The sequence below is a fragment of the Bactrocera oleae genome, chromosome 4, assembly GCF_042242935.1.
Source record: "Bactrocera oleae isolate idBacOlea1 chromosome 4, idBacOlea1, whole genome shotgun sequence".
Taxonomy (NCBI): domain Eukaryota; kingdom Metazoa; phylum Arthropoda; class Insecta; order Diptera; family Tephritidae; genus Bactrocera; species Bactrocera oleae.
Window position 1 is genome coordinate 9,480,735 of NC_091538.1, and position 16,703 is coordinate 9,497,437.

At 38.3% G+C, this 16,703-nt stretch overlaps 2 protein-coding genes across 2 annotated transcripts; one reads left to right on the forward strand and one right to left on the reverse strand.

The window, feature by feature from the left end:
- The first annotated feature begins 468 nt into the window (after positions 1–468).
- On the forward strand, positions 469–9,516 carry LOC106614145 (lipase 3). Its single transcript, XM_014229708.3, has 5 exons — positions 469–1,255; positions 3,564–3,722; positions 8,081–8,165; positions 8,990–9,135; positions 9,202–9,516. The coding sequence occupies exons 1-5, from the start codon at positions 566–568 to the stop codon at positions 9,373–9,375; spliced, it is 1,254 nt and encodes a 417-aa protein (XP_014085183.3). The 5' UTR covers positions 469–565; the 3' UTR covers positions 9,376–9,516.
- A 993-nt stretch (positions 9,517–10,509) lies between these two features.
- On the reverse strand, positions 10,510–16,494 carry LOC106614196 (ubiquitin-protein ligase E3C). The gene is made up of 8 exons (XM_014229801.3): positions 15,881–16,494; positions 15,087–15,786; positions 14,628–15,027; positions 14,439–14,560; positions 12,470–13,252; positions 12,267–12,411; positions 11,509–12,208; positions 10,510–11,067 (listed from the first exon to the last, which is right to left on the reverse strand). Exons 1-8 carry the CDS (start codon positions 16,214–16,216, stop codon positions 10,900–10,902), a joined length of 3,354 nt encoding a protein of 1,117 aa, XP_014085276.1. The 5' UTR covers positions 16,217–16,494; the 3' UTR covers positions 10,510–10,899.
- Between the last annotated feature and the right edge of the window lie 209 nt (positions 16,495–16,703).

Sequence of the window (16,703 nt, forward strand, 5' to 3'; positions counted from 1 at the left end):
GCACTCAAACGCACAAACGAGATGAGCAATTTGAGAAACATTCCGCGATGAAGCGGAAGCGTGAAAGCATAAATTAGTTTGCGCATGCGTCTTCTGTTCCGCGCCGTTTATATTGTGCGCTAAATGATAAGCAGTTAAGCGTGCCCTTTTCCACAGCATTGCATGACATTGAACTTGAATTTTGAATGAATTAAATTCACTCGAACAATTTTTGGAACTAACTAAAGTCTCAGCTAATTTAAAAATCGGCAGTCGTCTACAATACAGCACACTGAGAAGTAGTGAAACGAAGCAACGGTATATAATATAATATTTCGCATGATGTATACATAAAAACATAAATATATGTACAGAAATATTTTATTTCAAATACAAGAAAAAAAAATATTAAAGAATTTGCGAAACATATTTGAAAATATAAAGCTTAAGTTTGGATTTGTGAAAAAAATATATTGTTTTGAAAAACAAAATTTTATGTCATAGTAAAAAAAAAATACTGTGCTATAATTAAGTAACTTAAAATTTTATACACGGCGCGAAACTCATTAATTGCGCATACGCCGCGATGGCCGTGTCACGCAAGCGTTACCCTCTAATGGAATCGCGCATGCGCAAGCCGTTAGCGACACTCCTGCTAATGCACACGTTTGTACTTAGCGTTAACGCTCTAAACACAGCTGTTTCTAAAGATCTAGTTTGTCGGATCATCACAGCAAATCAGTATGCCTGCGAGCGTCATTTGGTGCGCACTGCAGATGGCTATGAGCTGATGCTACATCGCATTCCGCCAAAAAATACTACGATAAGCCAGCAATATCCTCCCTTCATACTTATGCATGGCCTGATTGGCTCAGCTGCTGATTTTGTGCTAACTGGTCGCAAACGTTCGCTCGGCTGCATACTGCATGAGCAGGGCTACGATGTATGGCTGCCGAATGCACGCGGCAACACCTATTCAAAGCGGCATTTACACATGGATTCATCGAATTCGAGCTTTTGGAACTTTAGTTGGCACGACATTGGCTATTATGATGTACCGGCTGTTGTGGATTATGTGCGCGAGACGACGGTACAGCAGCAAGTGCATTTTGTCGCACATTCGCAAGGGTCTACTGTGTTCTTTGTATTGCTCGCGGAGCGGCCAGAGTATAATGAGAAATTTGCATCGGCATCATTGCTGGCGCCAGTGGTATTTTTGGCAAACATACGCAGTCCACCGTTTAAGATAATGACAGCCAAACTTGAGGAAATTGAGGTTGGTACTGTGTTAGTTAATATAGCAGAGATATACAGATATAAGGTCCAATAAAAAGAAATGTATACATTTTTCACTAGATGTCTTAAGTAATCCGTAACTCATGTGGTATAAGTGCGATCGGCGAAAGATAAGATTTTGTATTAGAAAAACTTCTCAGACATCTTTTAAAGTAAGGCAAAAAGACTTAAAACCTCATCATCACCTCATGAACCAAATTCCCATCTGCGAATCGCCAAAAAAACGTAACCATATCAAACCATTTCTGAGGCGGATGTCTACTGGTGATGAAAAGTGGTTCACTTACGTCAACGTCAAGCGAAAACAGTCGTAGACGAAACGCGGTGAGCTGCCCAAACGGTGACCAAGCCGACGGTCAGAAAAGTTTTGTTATGTGTTTGCTTAGATTGACATGTACTATTGGCTGTTCTTCTGCGGTCAAACTCTTAATTCGGAACTATACTGTCAATAATGGCACCGTCTAACGGTAGCAATGGTCCAGAATCGGAATTAGAGCAGAGGAATTGTGTTTCATTAGTACAAAGCCAGGTCACACAGATTGAAAGTGACTCGCCAAAAACTCGACGAGCTTAATTAGAAATTTTTTATGCAGCCACCGTATAGTTCGGCTCTAACACCAAGTGATTACTACCTGTGCCTGTCCATGGTGTATGATTTTGCTGATGAAAATTGGTCGCAAGGGAAACTTGTGAAAATCTACTGTCCCAACTTTTGTCAATAGCGATGACGCTTACGCTGAGAGTAGTCTAGTAAATTAATAATATAAATAGCAGCATAGTAAATTCCTTCGACCTAAACTACCTTAATACTATATTTAAACGTTTGCCCCTACCTATATATACATATGTAGTAGGGTGGAGCGAAACAAATTTTTTTTGTTTTTACTTAGCCTAAGGGTAAAATCTGTAGATTATAAAAAAAGAAAATTTTTGGACAAACAAATTTTTTTTTTAACATCTAGAGGTTAGTTTACTCAGTTTTAAAGTAAATTTCGAGTTAAAATTTTTTTTGGACAAGAAAAAATTATTTTTGGTTTAAACTCTTTACATTTACAAGTATATAAAAATTATCGAATGTGACGGTTTTTGACCCAAAATTTATTTTAACGCTTAACGAAAGCATGTTGTCGTTTAAGACATTTTTTTTTAAAACTCCAATAATGACCACAAACATTTTTTTTAAGTTGATAACTTTTAATTGGCTTGAAAGAGGACGCTCCACAGCTGCTAGAGCACTTATCAAAAATTATTACGAAATAAAAATTTTAACTCGAAAATTTACTTTAAAAGTGAGATGTTAAAAAAAACTTTTTTTCGCTCCACCCTAATATGTATACACGCTTACATACGCATGTGTACATAATTTATAAATGGTGTTTCTTCCACATATAATTCATTGTTAATCCTCCTGGCGTTACGAGTGCATCGCCCATTATCCATAGCAATATCGCTCTTAATACTGAGTTTCGAAACAAAGACCGAAACCAAACATAAATTTAGCAGCAACTCAGTATTCACCTAGGTACAGCTATGCAGTGTATGTATATATTCGCACTTCCTCGCACCTGAATTGTGCCACATGTTTACATATTTGTATATACGGCGCGTTCCAATCTATTATAAGTGGTGCACTATGCGATTTAAGAAAAGTAACATAAAAGTGAGTAAATGTTTCGTTTTGTTTCGCTCGGGATCCCGAATATGTGAAACCGACTACTTTTGACTGATTTTGTATCAAGCAGCTTCAGTTTATAACTTAACGCATTTGTTGTTAGGAAAATATGTATTCCAAAACCATTTTTAACATTAGTTTTTATAAAAATATTAATGTCGTTTATTCTCGTTTTTTCTTTCGAGAAAATTTCTCTTTCGAAGCACACTTGCAGAGAATTAGTTATACCATAAAACAAATATATTTGTCATAATTGAAAAAACCATTCAGCAGCCTCGTTTTGTGTATTTGCAAGCATTATATTTGTGAGAAAATTGCCTGAATATTGATTTCATTTTTCTCGTTTTTTATAATCCTCATTTCGTCTACGCTACATCCGGACCACGATCTCTACTCCACCAATTGCTTACTCGTTGATATTATCTATACGTTACAAAAAAAAACGGTGCAAAACAATTACAATAACTACACCAACTACCGTTATGCAACCGACGGCAACAACACAACTCACAACCAACACCATTCACCGGCAATTTTCGGCTTTTGTGGAGCAACGCAACTATAAATATACCTACATATGTACGTACATTCGTATGCATTTTCGCACGACTCGTAGGTGCTTCTAAATCATTTGGGATTATACGAACTTTTTCCATCGACCGCCCTAAATCAACTGGGTGGACATCTGCTCTGCAGCCAAGATGCGCCCACATACAATCTCTGCCTGCTGTTTACCTTTCTCACCGTGGGCTTCAGCGACTACCAAATGGATCGTGTGAGTATGACCATAAGCTAGCCTTAATTTTATAGATATTTTATTTTAGAATTAAAACAACCCCACCTTCATGCAATGCGTCAGAAGGTGCGGTACATACCCATCAAGGAAACACAAGCTAAAGCGAAAAATTTATTGTTTAGAACTGAATTGTAGGACAAGTATATGTTATAGTGATTTAATCTTAACAATTTCTTCGAAAGCTCCATTATTTTCTTAGCTAATGATCCGTTCCAAATTTCGTCGAGATATCTCGTCAAATGAAAAAGTTTTTCATACAAGCACTTAATTCCGATTGTTCAGTTTCTATGGCAGTTATATGCTATAGTGTTCCGATATCGACCATTCCAACAAATAAGCAGCTGTTTTGATGAGAAAAGGTCAGATGCTAAATTTCAGATCGATATCTCCAAAACTGAGGGAATAGTTCGTATATGTACAGACAGACTGACGGACATGGCTAAATCGACTATACCTATTTTATGGGTTATCGAACATTTCTTGCTGGTTATTATAAAATTCATGGCAAACTTAATATACCCTGTACAGTACAAATAAAAATAATATTGCAAAAAAAGAGAAGACGAAACCTCCTACGCCGAATGTTCGAAATCATCTGGTTTAATTGTGCAGTCATTCAAATTGATTCACTTGGAACCAGTGTCTTTTCTCGCAGGGCATGTACAGACGAGTCCACTTACCATACACTTCTAAATTTTTACGCAGGAAATAAATTCACGTTACCTAAAGTTTTTTATTGCTCGCTCTGAAAGAGCGCTGTATATTTGGTGTCGATTTCGTTTTATTCCCTTTAATTTTTACCTGTGGTCGCATGCGAGAAAGTTGCCAAAATTTGCATTTTTATGTGTCTAACTTTGAATTGCTTCGTTGGCAATCCATGGCGTAAATGCACTTGAGATTTTTAAAGGTACAGCACAAAGGCCGATTTACATCTACATCCTAGCACGAAGAATAGCTAGTAATCACATGGTGTCAAATCCGAAATATAAGTTGCATGCATAAGAACCTATTAACCAAGCTACCGTAGTTTGTGTCAAGTCACTAAGGATGTGTTTGTGGCCTGTTTAAGCACAATTCCTCTCTCATTGAACAAAGCAGGCCGCTTCTGAGCGATTTCTTCCTGCAGTCAGCTAAATTGTTGCCAGTACAGATCCGAGTTAAGGATTTGGCCGTAGAGTAGCAAGGTGCTGGCATGACGGTCAGACTCGATAATTTTCGTATTTTTATCGATATTTTTGACAATTGGCCTTCCGAAGCTTGGTGCATCTTTGATATCAAAATACATGAAAAATGTTTAATTTTCAGCAATATTTATTTTGTCACCTTCAAAATATGCTGCTTCTGAAGCGATACACATATGCCACCTCTTTTTCCAATCCTTGAAACATGCCTTGTAGTCGCTGTCCGTGATCGCCTTCAGTTCGCTCTGCGAATTTTCTTTTACGATCTCAATCGAGTCGAAACGGCTACCACGGACGCGGTAACTTGAGTTTTGGAAACAAAATAAGTCGCATGTGGCCAAGTCCAGCGAACACGGTGGTTGATCGATGGTATTGAACGAGTTTTTTTTTCTTAAAATCATGCATTATGCTCTGTAGCAACATGTTGTAGATTAAGACCAGCAAGTTTACTAAAATTGTTTTTTTTTTTTTAATATACGAGGTTTGGTTCATCATGATTTCGTTCCAACGAAACAAACGTTCAATAAAGAGTAGTTATTTGAGCGTTTGCGCGAAAACATCCATCGTAAACGACCGGAATTGTGGGCCAACAATTTCCGGAAACTTTCTGTTCTTAATGTAGTATTACACTAGTATTTCTTGACAGTGACTCGCAAAGGTTTTGCTAAAAGTTCAAGTTTCTACGCTTTGCCTAAGGTTAACCGCTATGTTTGTTGTATTTAAGCTTAGCTTCACTCAAACTCACAACTCTTCCAATACACACGGCCTCTCCAGAGATTCCCAAACTGTGTAACTACTTTAAACTACAGCAAAAAAAAAACTAAGCTGTCGTTGAAATTTCATTTTCTATTTCACAACCACGAAAACGGTTTGTCTACGATAATTTCCAAGATATGTTGTCTCAACTTTTAAATTGTTTAAATGCATAAAGGTTTTACAAAGTATTCGCCCACTGATGTCACACTTTCGCTAACATTCAAATACAACTTGGACAACAACGTGTTAAGTAAAACAAAAACAACAAACAGTACATCGTTAGATAAAAAAAGCAACTAAGTAACTTTACGAAAGAACAATAAATGACAATAAAAATGACAGCGTGCACTTTAGGAGCATATACACAAGTGAACATCAGAGATTAGAATAATCCCACACTTGCCACATACGCACACACACACACACCTACACAGTCAAGCATACATGCACACATAACCATATGCAGCTAATAGTTGGAGAGAGCGGACTTGCTACCCCAGAGCCACACTCAACTTTAAATGGCAATAAAATTGTAAATTTACCGTCTCAACGCCAGCAAGGTTGCGCCGGAAAGGTAGAGCGGAAACGGAAACGGATATGAAAACAAAAGGTTCACTTTCACAACTCATGCATACAAACAGGTATATACTCGTACATATATTTACATGTATGTATATGCATACGAGTATAACAAGCAAAGTATTGCAGACAAATACGAGGCATGATCTCATAACGGTTTAAACGTATTGAGTTTGTTTGTTTTAGTCTTCGTTTTTTTTTTTTTTAATTTGCATACAATATTTACCTTCAAAACATTTTATTACTACAGGTAAGATTTTATGGGTGATCCAAAGATCGCACGTAGGCTACTATATACAATTCTTTGTGATGCCATAAAAAATAGAACTCCTGTAACTCGAGCCATGTAGCCAATCAAAATTTGCGCAGGCGTTTAATTTCTTTACCACCAGTTCGGTGGCACAGCTGAAAGTGTAAGCTGCCTAGTGTTTAAGGCTTGATTTCGCAAACGTGGCACAATCAAGTTGGAAGTACTGAGATGCTTCCACTTCGTCTTCTTCCATACAGCTTCTGCAGCTGGCGTTCGGTAAGACTACCAAACTTACAGCATGGACGGCGATAGGACAATGGCCTGTTAGAACCACCACAACTAAGGAGAGGTTAAGTATGGCTAGGCTTACTGAGAGCAAAGAGCTCACTGGATCGCTTAAGATCGATCTTGAGCCAAAAAGTTCTTGCGACAGCGCCTGAATCGATATTCGTGCAGCGCTAGCCAAGTTTCCGCGAAGCCCAACAATTCAGTAGTAGAACACACGAGGAGAGGGGTAGCACCGAACCGTTCCCATTCTACTGATAGCGAAGCTAGGATACACTCCTTGCCAGCTCAACAGCTTTACAGTTGCCTGCGATTCAGCTGTGGCTTGGCAAACATACTAGTCTTATGACAAAGTGACTCGCTGCCATTGATAACGATGTTAGGCATTCCTTAACCAGACTTGAACGCACGTTTAGTGTGCTTCTCTAAAGTAGGCTGCACTCCGGAGCAGTAAACCTAACGCTACCTCGGCTAGAAAAACACTGCAATAGTCAGGAAGTCTGAAACTGAAGTTAAAGGTTCTGACAATATAGACCTCCACCTAGCTTTCCCCAAAGCTTTGACCCATCGATAAAAAAGCTCCAAGCACTTTGAGCAGAGGAAAAGCCACCAGAGTTACTATTATTAATATACTTCATATTGAGAAACCTCTATGAATTACTCGAAGAGTAATCTACATGCTATTGCTATAGAACTAAAATGACCAAATCAATGGAAATCTTCAATAAGACAGTTTGTCAGATAATAAAATAATAAGCCAAAAATATTCGAAAAACCCTCAATTAAGATATATTACGAAATAGAGCTGTCTTCTATCGAAATACAATACATTTTCACACATCAAGATTTAGGAACAGCAAATATAAATAAATGACATGTATACAAAGGTGTACGATTACATCACTGAGCTTGCTCAATACCGCAGCGTCCGTATACAACACTGGACGAAGGAGTACATAGAACATAAGACCGACCATAATTAAAGATTAAGGATAATATTCAAGAGCCATTAACAATTGCATCGAGTGACCGGAAGGGGTCAAAGGCGTCCTTAAAAATCATCAGCTAACGCAGAATAGCTGCTGCAGCTATCCCGTGAAATGTCAAAACCGGGACATACCCAACACATGCGAAAAGACTCCTTTAACCACTCTTTTTCCTTAAAGTATTCTTTTTTGTATAGTATTGTTTATGTTTTCTGTTTCGAGTTAATTTTTTTATGTTCGACTGCATTTGAAAAGTACACAGCAACTCTAATTTAACAACAAAATATTTTTATTTAACAGAATCTACTTCCACGCATTCTCGAGACGACTCCAGCTGGTATATCGAAAAATCAATTCAAGCATTTTGGCCAGCTTATAAGAACAGGTAAGCAAAATAAAATATTGTGGACAACAACGCCTTAGTTTTAGATATATTGTACATATATAACTGAAATTTAAACCAATTTTTAGAATGTAAGAAACATTGTGGATTTCAAGAAAAAATATAAACGCATATAATTTAATGTTATGGCAAAGAATTTAGCTTTATCGTAAAAAGGTTTGCCATTATAATTCAAAATGTTAAAGTCATTCTCCATGGCTTTATACTTCCTCATTCACTGAAACATTACAGTCAGTTATCATTTTTAAAGAAATATGGTTCAATGATGCCCTCTGTCCATAGAGCAAACTAAAAAGTGACTTTTTGAGGTTATAACGGCGTCTCAACAAGGGCTTGCGGATTATGAGGACCCTAAATGCGACAATCTCGTTTATCAATGTACCCATTCAACCAAAAGTGAAGTTCAACCTAGCACAAAATTTTCTTCTAAAAATTGGTATCGGTGGCCATCTCAATTAGGGCCCATTCACCGGCTTGATAAGAAGACTTAAACAAAACGTTCGCTGAACGTGGAAATCTTAGAGGAAATTTTAAAACATTTTTGAAATATTTTGCAACAGTGGCATATTTACAGTTATTATATGCGTTAATGTGTTTGGCAGTAGCCTTAGCCTAAAACCGATTTGCAGTTTTAGTGGGAGAGATAGCTCGAGTTGCGCGACGAGTTGAGGTCATACTATGAAAGGGTTTGTAGCACTTCAGCTTTGATTCGCATATTTTTATTATATCAAATGCGCATTTTACCGCCTCAGTAATTCTTATAAAACAAGTTTTTTTTATTAAATTATAAATTGTATACTTTTTAGGAAAATTTCAAAAATTTGACTACCAATCCAAGGACGAAAATTTGCGACAGTATAAACGTCAAACTCCGCCAGAATATAATTTACGCAATGTGCGTGTACCGCTGCACCTATTTGTCGGCACACGTGATTTACTACTAACCAAAGAGGTGCGTTAAATGCTTTCAATTTAATTAAATTGTTATTGATGCCATGCTATTCATAATTTTTTTAAGGATGCCATACGTCTCACGAAAGAACTGAAGAATACCAAATATACGTTACATGAATTGCGCGGCTTCAACCATATAGACCTATTATACTCTTCTATGGCGCCACGTTTGATATACAAACAAATTCTTAACAATGTAAAAAATGTGACGCCCGTCAGCGTATCCAGAGTGTTATAGGGAAGACTTGTAGTCGATAAAAATTTGTTAGTTGTAAGCTTAAGTGCTTGACAATACATTTATTAGCATATGATAATTTGGAAACTAAGTCATATTTGTAACAAATAATTCTAAATAAACATAACGTAAAAAAATAACCAATATATGGTATTTAGTATATCTTGCATATTATATAATTTCTGCATTAATCAGCTGGTGCCAAGACCGTTTCTTCGACCTTTCGATGCCAAAAATGTTGGAACGCATCTACTTCAATAGTCGTATGAGTACCTAACTTTACAATTTTTTGGCGAACACGTAAACTATATACAACGTCCGGTGTGTTTTACGTGAGTACCTGCCGTCGACGGCCTTACCACACGGTGCTTCAAAGCACAACGTATCAAAACAATGCGTTGATAAGCGCCCCAAATAATACGAGCTATTTGCAAGTATTAATTTGGTTACCAGTGCCCAGTGTGTAGGGGCACACAACTGACCATCATGGTAGGATTCGAGGCCCACCTAAAACCTCTTCCGTTTTCGGGTACGGAACCCAGTTGCTTGTACAGCTTCTTTTTTGGACTGAAAATTCAGTTCTTACAGCATTTAGGTTTAAACCACAGCTACCACGATACTCCCCAAAGGGCCGAACCCAATGAGCAGTTTGAACCGAAGTCCAAGGGCATTCTGCTCCCCGTGGTACCAGAGTTGAGTCTCCGGTAAGACTGTGTAGCCGAAACTACTGCCAGTTGAGCTCCGCCTTAATCAATGACTGGTGACATTTGTCGCTTTAACTTCAAATATATTTTTATTTGGAGTCTCATTTATAGTCTATAATATCAGTTCAAGTTGAGTATTATAGCACTATTTCTGACGTCATTTACTATGCTGATATTTCTTGTGCAAAATAAAATAACAGTCATAGTGCATTTGGCTTTTAGTCGCCTTTTACGACAGGCATGCCTTACCGCGGGTAAATTCTTACCCCTACCCGCAGGGGGCACCGAAGAGTACAGTATAAATTACCGGCTAAAGTAGCTGGCACACTTCTTAAGGTGCGTGTAGGTATGACATCCGATTTGAATTGAAACACGGATCACGGTGATGGTGCTCGCACTGGATTTAGAGCTGTAGTAATAATTTCAAAAGTGATTTTTGATAACAACAATGTGCTTTTTATTGAAATCAAATCAATTATAAATTTATCTTCTTACGTTTCATATAAGAATTTCATGTAAATATTGTATTTATCAAATCCAAATTGTAAGGAATGGTAATTTATTATATTCCGTTTCGCTTAAACACACTGCTACAATTCACTATGGGCCAGTATTTTGTAACCAACCGATTTATCTTCATTTAATTTATAGCGTAATTCTATTTACTGCACCTTACACACACACTACTGATAAAGTTAGTTCTTATACAATTTGAAGAAACTTAAGTCATGCAGTGAGTTGTCGTTAATATTAGCCTACAATTAAAAAGCAATATAATTTCCGACAAATATTATGTCACAAAAAAAAAACACAAAACACCCATTTAACTCAATTCGAAGCCAACACCCGATTGTATAGCGTACAGTAGCTTTTCACGCATTTGCTCTTCCGTTTTGAATGGCGGCAACTTCAGCAGATTTGTACAAGTGCTCGCCGTGGGCAAACGTTCCATGTCGCCGGCGTTTTGTATGAAAAACGGCGGATCCAAATCCTGTAGAAAACACAGAAAAAATATCATTTTATTTAAAAATTTTTTTAACAAAAATAAAAGTTAACTTCAGAGATTGTAGCATTGCTATGAGCAAAACCCCAGCCAAACTTCGTGAAGATACCACGTCAGATAAAAAAGTTTTCATACAAAGACTTGATTTTGTTCGAACAGTTTGTATGGCAGCTATTGGCTATAGCGGTCCAATATCGAGGGTTTCAACAAATAAGCAGAGAACGTGTGCAAAATTTCAGATCGATATCTCAAAAACTGAGTGACTATTTCACATATATACAGACTGGCGGGCATGGCTAAATCGACTCAGCGCGTAATTTATATAATATATATATTTTATAGGATCTACGACATTTCACGCTGGGTGTTACAAGCTGCGCGGCAAACTTAATATACCCTGTTCAGAGTATTAAAGTTGCGTTAAATTACCTTAAAGCCCAGCAGTGGTGGCCTGGAACAGCTGGTCACAAATTTGAGCAATTGTCGGCGCTGCAGATCGTTGAAGTTCTCTAAAACCGACCAGAACAATACGATGGACGGGTGCTCGAGGCTATATTCTCCGCCATATTTGCAGTGTTTCTTCAAATCATCCAAGTCAATGGGGATTTCAGCACCGGATATAAGTATTTGTAATTCCTTGTTACTAAACATGTACAGCCACTCGACAGGTAATACATTAGAGAGCCCTCTTCGGAATGCTACGCAATGCTTGCGTATCTGCACATTCAACTTGTAATCGGCCATCAATTGTAGGTATTCAATGCGATTTGATGCAGTCACTGGTATGCTCTGGCCATTCGGTTTCAATTCGATCACTTGTGTATGCCCCAAAGAATTACTAGCGACGGTAAAATCCAAATTCAGCTCACTCACATCACCTTCATAGTCCTTCAGATAGAGTAAATTTTTATATAGTTCGGGATCGAGCGATGCCAATTGATGAATATCGACATCGGCATATTTTCCTGCAAGCTTGGTAAGAAAGAATTCAGCTAATGGTAATTCTACGAGTAAGTTCTCATAAATCGCCTTGCCGAGTATACGCCCAATGAAGTAATAATGCCGTTCAAAGTCAGGTTCCAGATCAGCTACGTCTGGATTAGGATACAATTTATTATCCGTTGTAACCCTGTAGGGAATTTTTGCTTTAATATGTGAATATACAAATATTTTAGCTCATTATTTACATAAAGAAACCTCTGTTCGGATCGAATGCCGTTTTAATAAGTTCAGAGAGAAATTCGCGAAACACGCCGCCACCATCGATGCCAGCCTCTTCCAAGCCAAGTGACGATATAAACTGTACACGAAACTTCAAACGCAAATCAGGTTCTGCAAAATAAATTTTCATGTCATTAAACACATATGCACTAGATAAGAGGCTACTGACCATTTTCGGGTCGCAAACGATCGTAGGCATCCTCGTATAAATGTGAACGCCTAACCTTGAGTATAATCGACGGTCCCTGCAGGAAGGCTTGATAGTTGCCCTGTACGCGCATCTTGTCCGCTGCCACGAGGCCCTGCAATATGCCGACACGCTTATTGAATGGCACAACAAATGGAATTTCACGCAATATTGTAATGGAGCGTATTTGCTTTGTGGACATTGGTGGCCCGTTTTCAAAGTCTTCGCGTGTAAAATCACGTATTGGTTGAAATGGGCGTATGCCACGTGTGCGATTACCACGCGTCAATGGCAAATCAGTGGGCCGATCAAGCGGCAAGTCTAAACGACTCACTGTCCAATGTGATTCCGGGCAAAAGCCTAAACGCAAATCTCTCGTATGTATTTGATTCAATACAAATACGACGACTTTCAACAAATTCGCCCAAACTTGTTTTTGTTGCCACATTTTTTTATCATCCGTTTCGGAACGGCCCAAAACGAAGCGATAATGTTCATTGAGATTTGAGCGAGTCTCGGGAAAAGCTAAATCAACCAAACCCAACGATATCTCCTTCAATGTCTTTGACAATTGTATAATTTCAGCAATTGAGAATGGCATTAATCGTATATGTGTGGCGGCGACCAATGAAGATTGAAGCGATTTCGCCAATAGCAGTTTTTCATCACAGAATTCCGCGTCATGCAAGGTTGGCAATAGGCGACCAAAAAGCATGCAGAATGTAGCCAATAAAGGGATGGTCTGCTCCACGCCGTTTTGTTTAGCTGTAAATAGAAAAAAAAATATTCCAATAATCCAATAATCCATGCGAAATTTCATGAAGATATCTTGTCAAATAAAAAAGTTGTCCATACAAGAACTGGATTTTGATAGGTCAGTTTGTATGACAGCTATATGCCATAGTGGTCCAATCTGAACAGTATACTCGGAGATTATAGCGTTGTCTTGGATAATAATCCATGCTAAATTTAGTGAATATATCTCGTCAATAAAAAAAGTTCGAATGCAAAGACTTGATTTTAATCGGCTGTTGTGGTTGTAGCGGTTATCTGGTCCCCGTTTGAGTGGTATGGTTCAGGTTGGATGTCATCGAAGTCATATAACGGTAGGCCCAGGAAACGTGCTGTTTCGAGAGAGGGGTGTTAGATGAGTGGGGTTCGCTAGGCATGCAAAGAGTTGGTTCGAGTCATGCGGGTATCATTACACGCTGGACATATATTTGGTACGTCGGGGTCAATTCTGGACAAGTAGGAGTTTAACCTGCTACAGTGTCCAGAACGAAGTTGCGCAAGAGCCACTTTGGTTTCGCGAAGCAACTCGAGCTCTACGTCTGCTATGGTTGGTGGTTTGACTCCTAGTACGCCATTCACTGAGAGGTAGTCGATGAAGGTGTTGATAGCTCCACTGTGAATGGCGGTCACTGTTTGTCTAAAGTTCGTTGCGTCCGTAGTCCGGTCGGCGTACTGTTCGGTGTCGCCGACGTAATCAAGGAAAAATTTCTTGATGTTCCTAAGAGGCGGATGATTTCTGCGAAACTTCTTGAAGAGGAGTTCATTTAGTTCCTTGACCGGAAGCGTGCACGCCACGTTGTACAAATGTGCAACCAGAGACATCAAGAGGCATCCTGTAATCGTATGGAGTGCGGTATTTTGACGTCTGAAGATTCCTCGTCTGCGTTTTACTACATGCAGGCGACCATATCGGTGCGTCGTAGTTTATGACCGACTGTCCGATTTCCTTGTATGTTAACGTTTCTTTGTCTTTTCCCCATTAGCTGCCGCCTAGAGACTTGAGGATTTTGTTGCGGCTCTGTACTTTGGCAGTTAGCGCGGTCGTATGAGGAGTGAAGCAGCAGAGGCTCTAATCGGTCAATTTGTATGGCAGCCATATGGTATAATGGTTTGATCTGAACTCTGTTCAAAGTCCAAATAGCTATAATTATGAACTTACGCACAACGCCCTTAGAAATCAATGAAAGCGGCGCATTGAATCCCAGTTGGCTAGATTGTGCTGTCAACGTAAACCAAATTGCTCGAACTACATTTGGCATAAATGCAAGTGTGTACAGCAATCTGAAAAGGAAGGAAGCAAAGCAACAGTAATGAAATATAATTTTTAGCTTGTTCTAACATATATTACTTGTATTCAAAAACGGCTTGCTTATTGTAGATCATAAGATTGTGACAAATTTCGCACAACGCATATAACACTTTCTCATCAGCAAGATATGTATCAGTTTGCTCAGTCAGCATGCGTACACGTTGAGAGTCGTTCAACAAATTTACGCATTCCAAAAGTACATTTTGTTCTTCGCTACTTAGTGATGGCGGTCCAGCATCCGAATCAGTGCTCGACTTTTGCGTACGTCTACTTTGCTCCTCGTCATCCTCATCCTCATCGCTGGATTCTTCTGCGTCGGTGCGTTGATGATGCACTACTGACAGTTTGAGTGTCGATTTTGGTAATTGCAATATTTTGACGGAAATCTCCGCCACTACTTTTATATAAGCGCTAACTAGGTTTTGGGTATTAAGTGAATCTTAATTAAAGAAAAAATTATTTTAAATTTATTTTAAGCGAGTGTGATATGTAGTTTACCTAAATGTTTACGGTCAAGTATTAAAATTGCATTAAGCAGATAGCTGCTGAATATTGCTGATCGCTGAATTTCTAAGTTTTCAACTTTAGGCATTGTGCCAGTGAAGGAAGAGGTTGGAGTTGGAGTTGTGTCTATTTGCATTTTTTCAGCCTGCGGATTAATTGTCAAACGATGTAGAATTCTTATTAACTTAGAGAATGGAAATTCCGTGCATTCCGCCAGCGCAGGCAATACATAATTTCGTATGGGCTCCGTGAAGGGTTTAGCGAGTATATGTTTACTAAATTCTTCGTAGATGCCAAACATTTCGTCCTTTAGTAGTAGAGGACGTAACATCAATTGGAAGATAGCATCAGTAAATGGGCTCGGCGCATGTAAGGTCTCGCCATCTAGTGGTGGACACTTCGCTTCCATTAACTGACGTAGTCGTACGAAGTACTCATGATTTACAAGAAAATTGAATACCACTTTCAAGTAGGCCTGTAAACGAGTTTCATCTTCCATATAACGTTCGAGTACGGACGTTGCTGTAAACACCTCTAACATACGAAGCGGTATAGCTGGTGAGGTTTGTGGCAGTGTCATTTGCGTTAAGCAAACGTCAAGCAATTTCTTTAGACGATATAACCAAATGAACTCTTTACTCGAGTTTCTAAGTAGACGTTCGGGCTGACGTATAATTTGCTGACAAACATCAATCTAAATATATTATGTTTAAAATAAATATACATATAAGGAAAATAATCAATATAATTATTAATTATATTACTAACAACTAATATTCACTGCTTACCAAACGTTCGCCATCTTTGCTTTCCCTACTCGTATAAAAGAAAAGTAAACGTCTTAGCAGGTATCCCAAACATTCATCTTCGATTACACGATCACGATGACTACGCAAAAAATCATCGAAAGCTTCACGCTCCAAGCGCTTGCGACGTTGTCTATGAATGAAGGAGCGTGTATATGATTGCAGGACAATTGCGCCATTGTTTTGTCTACGTAGTTCATTGCGTTTCTGTCGTTCCTGCTGAGCCTTACGTATAATGGTCTCACGATCACATGATTGTGAAGCACCGCCTAAACTTTGTACAGGACGTCGGCGATAATCGCCGTCGAAGCCAAACATAATTTCACTTGTATACGAAAGCAGAGCTGCTAACTTAAAACTATGATTTTTTTGATCTTATAGAAATAGAATTGTTTCAATGTCACATACGATTATTTAACTATTTCGTTTAGACTATCTTTGCGTACACCCTTACTGTTGAGCCTCTTTCAATTTGCAGTTTCATCTCAGCTTATGTGCTAATATTGACTATATAACTATTTTATTTATTATTTCTACTCCTGTCTTGAAATTTTCAAGTGTTTTTTTTTCTGTAGCAATGTATGACATTAAATAATTGAGCTTTTTAATTCTGACAGTTCTCAAATGTCATTAGTCATCTGTTAACAACAGAGTTGCTTCTAAATAACAACAATAGGGTAATAAATACATATGAGGTTTATGGTAAAATAAGTCGTTTCATGAAAAGTTGATTTTACACCAACGACCTGTATATACGGATGAAGCCCTCGTATAATAGAATAAATTACTTCTCAACACTTGAAAC

Excerpts from the sequence above, each read along its gene's own strand:
- LOC106614145 (XM_014229708.3), top strand. The coding sequence starts at position 566 with ATGGCCGTGTCACGCAAGCGTTACCCTCTAATGGAATCGCGCATGCGC. Across the intron at positions 1,256-3,563 it reads CCAAACTTGAGGAAATTGAG|GTGCTTCTAAATCATTTGGG; the intron begins GTTGGTACTGTG and ends CACGACTCGTAG. Across the intron at positions 3,723-8,080 it reads GCGACTACCAAATGGATCGT|AATCTACTTCCACGCATTCT; the intron begins GTGAGTATGACC and ends TTTATTTAACAG.
- LOC106614196 (XM_014229801.3), bottom strand. The coding sequence starts at position 16,216 with ATGTTTGGCTTCGACGGCGATTATCGCCGACGTCCTGTACAAAGTTTA. Across the intron at positions 15,787-15,880 it reads GCAAAGATGGCGAACGTTTG|ATTGATGTTTGTCAGCAAAT; the intron begins GTAAGCAGTGAA and ends TAATATATTTAG. Across the intron at positions 14,561-14,627 it reads CAAGCCGTTTTTGAATACAA|ATTGCTGTACACACTTGCAT; the intron begins GTAATATATGTT and ends CTTCCTTTTCAG.